Source organism: Chaetodon auriga, chromosome 19 (assembly GCF_051107435.1).
Source record: "Chaetodon auriga isolate fChaAug3 chromosome 19, fChaAug3.hap1, whole genome shotgun sequence".
Taxonomy (NCBI): Eukaryota; Metazoa; Chordata; class Actinopteri; order Chaetodontiformes; family Chaetodontidae; genus Chaetodon; species Chaetodon auriga.
The window spans coordinates 9,819,720-9,826,632 of NC_135092.1; the positions used below are offsets into that span (position 1 = coordinate 9,819,720).

At 45.4% G+C, this 6,913-nt stretch overlaps 1 protein-coding gene across 1 annotated transcript; it reads right to left on the bottom strand.

The window, feature by feature from the left end:
* Nucleotides 1-1,296: 1,296 nt before the first annotated feature.
* nefla (neurofilament light chain a) lies at nt 1,297-4,321 on the bottom strand. Its single transcript, XM_076758796.1, has 4 exons — nt 3,175-4,321; nt 2,884-3,008; nt 2,048-2,481; nt 1,297-1,946 (listed from the first exon to the last, which is right to left on the bottom strand). Exons 1-4 carry the CDS (start codon nt 4,213-4,215, stop codon nt 1,576-1,578), a joined length of 1,971 nt encoding a protein of 656 aa, XP_076614911.1. The 5' UTR covers nt 4,216-4,321; the 3' UTR covers nt 1,297-1,575.
* Between the last annotated feature and the right edge of the window lie 2,592 nt (nt 4,322-6,913).

Genomic DNA, 6,913 nt, shown 5'->3' on the forward strand with positions numbered 1-6,913 from the left:
ACATTCCTTAATACTTTTGGATGTAAACCGAGCTTATGTAACAGCGGCCACGTGGCCATCAGTTGATATCACAGCATAATGGCAGATTTAATTTTCCTGGCCTCTTTAACATGTACTGGAATGGGTCACAGCAAGAAACAACAAACTTCTAAAGAGGTATAATGTCTGCACTATTTGTTTGACGTTTGTAATAAAATGATTGAAATGCTATTCTGTGACATGCTAAAACATAAGTTAAGTAGTGTAACTTCAGAGTCGCAACATTGCTAACATTAGCTGATATTAGCCAGCATCAGCTACAAGTCATGCCAGACAAAGTCTTGCTGCAGCAGCAAAACCCCGAGGTTTATAAAACTGAGCAAGGATGACGAGTGAGCTTTTAATTTGGTGAAAGGGACAGACCGGGTTGTTGTCCTAAAAAACACGGGAAGTTAGTTATTGTAGCTTGTCAGCAGGTGCAGCAGCAGCAGCTGTCAAGCAGCCCATAGAGGCAATTAAGGTACTTCAAAACCCAGAAACGGCACTCAGTCAAAATAACTCAATTCAAATTTGGCATGATAGACATGCCTCTGAAGTCCATTGCAAATAAACATCCATAAATCATTTTAAAAATCAAAGAAAAAGAAAAAAGAAAAAAACGTTGCATATGACTCCAGAACTTGCCTGAAAATCTTCACGTTTTTAAGTTGTCTTCAGTGTCAAAGTAATCCAGTGACAGCTGTCAATACCTCCATGGATACACTGCAAAGAGGAACTGCTAATAGCTAATTCGTCATATTTTTAATGGTGTCAATTTTTCAAAATGTATACAAATATTGGCTAAAAAAAACGGGGCTCAGGTTGTAGCACACAGCCTACCTCACTGGATCCATGGCAACAGTATACTGTACTTCCTGTTTACATCCACCAAAGCATTATGGGAGTTCCAAAACGCAGAGCTTGAGTTTTCCCCAAATTGAAGTAAGGCAAAGAATAATTGCAGTAGAATAGTAGGAGTGTCAAATAGTACTATTTTTTGTGTGTGTTGTCCTATCAATATTTATTTGACACTGCTCCATCAGTATGGCTGGGAAGGGGTTATCTGGGGGCTCACAGCGTCAGATTCTGAAAATCCCCGGGCTACACAATAAAAACTGGGCTCTTAGGATGACATATCCTCACATCACTTAACAACCACTATTACAGAACTATTTACAGGGACTTATGCTGTAAATATGTGTCCTTCATTTACTCGTTGTGTTAAAAGTTGTATCACGACTTGTTTATGCTTTACAAAACTCAAAATCATCACACAAATGGCTTTAAGAGGCGTTTATTCAACCACCAAAAACTCATACACTCACGTTTGCATTCAGCAATTACTCGTTACACTCACCAGGAAGTGTGCAAGCAGACCTTCATGGACTACTCTGGGTATTGGCAAGCAGTTAGCCTTGATTTGTTGCTGTAAATGGCTATTGGACTGTTTTATTGAGCACCATGTTTAACAAGCAGCTTTGAGAGGATAGCGTAGATGTCTCTACTGTTTATCGAGCTAATGGACAGTCTTGACTGAATTTTGCCGAGGCTACTGGCTTACTTTTTACCCTTTGTGCTCTTTTCTTCGGCAACTTCAGGTTTGGCTGCTTTTCCTTCCTCCTTCTCCTTTTTGGCGTCAGCTTTGTCATCTGTTTTCGGAGCAGCTTTGTCATCTTTGTCTTCGGCTTTGTCCTCTTTCTTGGCATCCTCTTTATCTTCTTTCTCCTCGCTTTTCTTTTCTTCTTCTTTCTCTTCCTTTTCTTCTTCTTTTGCATCCTCATCTTTGCCATCAGCTCCTTCTGTTTTGACCTCCTCTTGTGCTTCTTCTTTAACCTCAGCCTCCTCTCCTTCTTCTTGCTCCTCTTTCTCCCCCTCCTCTTCAGCAGCCTCTGTTACCTCTTCCTTCTGCTCCTCCTCCTCATCACCACCTGTATCAACAGATGAGAATGTTATTATTATTTGTCATCATGACCTTAAGCATTGATGTTTAACTGAGCAATTACAGAACAAGATCAGAAACTCCACTAACCCTCTTCTCCTTCCTTAGCCTCTTCATCTCCTTCCTTAGCTTCCTCTTCAACTTCTTTCTCCTTATCTCCCTCCTCTTCTCCCTCTTCCTCCTCCTTCTCCTCCTCTTCCTCCTTTGCCTCCTCTGTCTCCTCTCCTCCCTCTTCTTCCTTCTCCTCCTCCTCCTCCTCTTCCTCCTTTACCTCCTCCGCCTCTTCCTCCTCTGCGGGTGGGCTGGCCTCTGCTTGCTGGGCTTGGCTGGCAGAGATGATCCCCTCGGTGGTGCTGACGCTCGAGCTGAGCAGGCGGGACGTCATCAGGTAGGAGGTGCCGGAGCTCAGGCTGGAGAGGACGGGCCGGACGAAGGAGGGCGCCGACAAACTGTGGCTGTACAGAGAGGACACGCCCCCACCCACTCCCACACTGAAGCGAGACTCCTCCCCTTCCAGCAGCTTCCTGTACAGGTTGGTGAAAAGGCAATTTGGCTGTTAGTGGCCATTTATTAGCATGCAACACTACGGTGTCTGATATGAAATGTGGAAAGTGAAGCTCATTTTTCCTATTGAGTCCCTGATTAGGATTTTGTCCCAGAATGTGTTTACCAAAATAAAATAGACTTTTCTGTCCTATCCTAAAAGCCATTTTGCTAATGCATTAAATGTAAAAATTTCACCTTCAATGACCTTGTGAATAACATCTCTAAATCTGTCTACAATAAGACGTATGTCTGCCCCTCATTATTTCTGCACTATTTTAACATGCTAAAATCAACACTAATAAGAAAATTGATCTCTCTGACTCTTTTTTGTTTTCAGACATCCACTGTGATTTCTCAGGCTCACTCTTATTGCTTCTCACCTGTATGCAGCAATCTCGATGTCCAGAGCCATCTTGACATTAAGAAGGTCCTGGTAGTCTTTCAGGTAGCGTGCCATTTCCTGTTTGGTTCCCCTCAGCTCACCCTCCAACTCTCTGATGGTGTCCTAAATTGAAGATAAAGTCAAGACTTGTATACGCCACAAAGACACAAGGACATATAATTTGAAATGAAATGAAAACCTGAGGTTTTAAAGATTCAAAATCCCCAAAATCAAAAGATCTGAATAATTGATAGCATCATGATAGAATACACTTGCAACCACTACTGACCTGCATAGCAGCGATCTCAGCACTCTGCTTCTCCTCCATCTCATGCAGCTGTTTCTCCAGGGATTCATTGAGGCCTCTGCATGCATCGATCTCCAGCAGGCGGGTCTGGAGCTGGCGTCGGTACTCTCCTGCCTCGTCCTTGGAGCTCCTCACGGCGTCACTGTGCTGGGCCACGGTCTCAGTCATGGAGCCCACTTTCCCTCTGAACCACTCCTCTGCTGCCTGCATGTTTCTTGCTGCCAGCCTTTCATACTGGGACCGGATGTCCCTGAGAGCACCAGAGAGGTCCGGGGTTGCGGCCTCAGACTCTACTGCCACCTGGACACCAAGCTGGACCTGGGCCTGAAGCTCAGCCACCTCTCCCTCATGAATCCTCTTGAGGAAGGCTAGCTCTTCCAGCAGAGTTTCGATGTTCTTCTCCAGCTCAGCCTTAGCTAAGGCAGCCTGGTCGGCCTCACGACGGGCCTCCACCAGCCTGCCCTCAGCCTCTTCACGAGCCAGCACTTCCTCCTCATATCGACCCTGTAGAGCACTCAGGGTTTGTTCCAGCCGCTCTCTCTGTCCCAGGACAGCCTGCTGCTCTGCCCTGGCTTCATCCACAGCAGCTCTCAGGGACCGGGCCTCCTGCTCGTACAGCGCTCTCAGGCGGGACGGCTCACTGTGCCTCTGCCTCAGCAGCAGGAGCTCTGCCTCCAAAGCACGGTTCTGCTGCTCCAGCTCACGCACTCTCTCAATGAAGCCAGCAAAGCGGTCGTTGAGATCCTGCAGCTGACTGCGCTCCTGGGTGCGAACAGTGCGGAATTCAGAGCTGATCTGGGCCGCCTGGCTGAGCTCCAGCTCCAGGGAAGAGGCTTGTGAGGAGGAGGAGAGCAGCACCCGGCCGGGAGAGGAGTACTGCAGACGGGAGGAGGACAGCGGGGAAGCATGGGAGGAGTAGACGGAGTGGGTCCTCCCTCTGGTCACCACACGAGGGGGAGCCTCGACATACCAGCGTCTGCATGACGTGGTGGAGTAGTAAGGGTCATATCCGATGCTACTCATGGCCGAGTTGTGGGAGGACAGGCTGCTCTCCCTCTCCTCTTTGTGTATGTGTGTGTGTGTGTGTGTGTGTGGAGGTGTATGAAGGGCTCAGGTTTAAACCTCAACTGCTCGCTGCTGCAGCAGTCTGTGCTTTTATAGCAGGACAGCGAGCTCTGACGCAGGCGCTTTCCCCAAACTCTGACAATGCAGGCTCGATAGGCTTACACTGCAACGGCAAGGAATGAGAAAGAGAGAGACCATGGGAGTGAGTGTGGGAGGGAAGTGAGTAAGGGTGAACGATAGAGAGAAGAAAAGGCAGGAGAAAGGAGGTTGCAACACATCTTATATAAGGATAAATACTTCTGTTTGTCATGTCTGACTTTGGCATTGACAGTTCAGCTAAGCCAAGTTTCTCATTAGCATCACTTGTAAGAAAACAGATAAATGACAATGTGCTTCAGAGTGCTGCAGAAACACAAACAAAACAAGAAATTCAGCACAAACTTGGACTTTGACCACAGCAATACTGCAAATAACTGATACATATTGCTGTGGTATCCTCACTGCAGGAGTGAGAGACAGGACGGGGGGGTAGAAGGGGAGGGTGTCCTGATTTAACAATCGTGACACAGCATCTCTCCTTCTGGTGGAGAGCAGAAGTACAGCCACAACCTCAAAAGACCTGCAGTGAATCGCTGTCGGTCACAAGGACAGAGGGCACAATATAGAGCAGGCAATCATGTGTGACCAAAGATGAAATGTTAACAAGCAGAAGAAATATGAATACATTCTCTAAGTTCTTGGTCCATCAATAAGCTCTGCTGTTTGCTGTGGGATTGGTTAATTAATAGTGTGTACAAGCTCGTTCTGACCCTGCAAAGGGACCTTTTGGAAAACTAACAGCATATGTTATCAGTGTTCACCAACACAGGCAGAGAAGGAAATGGCTGATCTGTCTCTCTCTCTCTTTTTTTGTATAGATTAAAACTTTACATGTAATGAGGACATTGCATTTTCTGTGCAAGTTTCATAAATAAGCTAGTGTCCTTATGATTTGGCATGGGACAAAGCAGGTGTTGTGGTCACTCATCCAAACATAAACATTTCATAATATAATTAGATTACAAAAATACACATTCTTGATTAATGAAAAAAAGATTTTCATCAGGGAAAGAATAGACTTTAATGCCTCTTGTCGGATTGTTCTTTCAATTCTATAAAAGACAAAGCGTCCCTCTCATCTGCAGCACAGATACCCTGGCGGGTCAATTACACCCAGCTGCTGACATGCATTTTCTTTCCTTCCTGAGTGTGTGTATCTGTGCAGGTATAGAAAGTGTATGTTGGGAAATTCATCTAGCTTTTGTGCTCCATGCATAAATGAAGTGTATTGCATTGCTGCAATATCTGTGTGTGTGTGTGTGCGCGCGCATGTGTATCTTTGTGTGTATGTGCATGATCCATAGTGTGAACGCTCCAGTAATTTGCCTATGCAGCAAAGGCCCCCAGTACTTACAGACAGCGCTGTGCCCAAACAGAAGTGAGGCAGGCAGCGAGAGGTGGGGGACTTCAGTGGGAGCTGCATGGGCTCTGCTGCAGGCTGAGTCATCGTAACAGTAGTGATCACACACACTCCCCTGTGTACACTCTCTCCCACTCTGACAGCAGTCTGACAATCTGCACCAGGGCCGTTTTTTTGGCAGACAAGATGCCTACAAGACCTGAGGCAACGAAAGAGAGAAAAAACACCATTAACATCTCTTCCCAAACACATTAAGTCACTTACAGAGCTAGGTCCTAATGGCTACATGGTGGAAGTTACAATACTAGTTTAAGATTTGTATTGTAGAGGCTCATTGATTTACTGGAATTAGCAGATGCATGTTGACAGAAGTGGTTTAATTCATCAACAACTTAAAGGCACATGAATCCCCCTTTGGCCACTAGAGGGCAGACAAATGTAAAACAACTTAACATATACACCACCACCACCGTAGATAATACTGCCGTCTTGATCATCTACAACACTAAAATTACCTTTAAGTCTATTTGAGCCAAACATGACATTTAGCCAGACAGCAAAATAAACACCATAAACATACACTGCATGTTACATCACGTGCTATGAATAAGCAGCTGCAGTGCAATCAGTCCCATATCTTGCTTTCATAGTCAGTGGTCAGTCGACACAGTTGTTAACGGAAAGCACACCAGCTGCATACAGTGCACCAGAACTCAGTGTAACATGACACCTTAACAGTTAATGGTTTGACAGACTGAGCTCATGATATGTCTAATGTTCACTCTCCTTTTCCTCTGGCCTCCACCAGCTCCTTAAGAAAATGGGCAACAGCCACTCTGTAACTTTATCTGCCAGCTATATGATGCTTGGCAGGTCGCATACAGGTGAGTTAGCAGCTTTTTTCTGGAAACTGGTTGCCTACGGGGGTTGGTTAGAGTAGACAAAATGGTCAAATTTTATTTATTTTTTCCTGCAGCATCATCCTTGTCAGATCCTACTTTGTACAATACAATAACCTTATCCTTTTTCATGAGCACATGATGCTGGTTGGCATCCTGCCTGGAATTCCATTAATATTATATTTTTGGATTATTGTATTTCTGTTTTCTTTTCTATACATGGATCGTAATTTCATTGGGAGTGGCAGGAGAGGTTGACTTTGCATGACAGCTCAGCTTTGGCTCTGTGGCTTAGTTT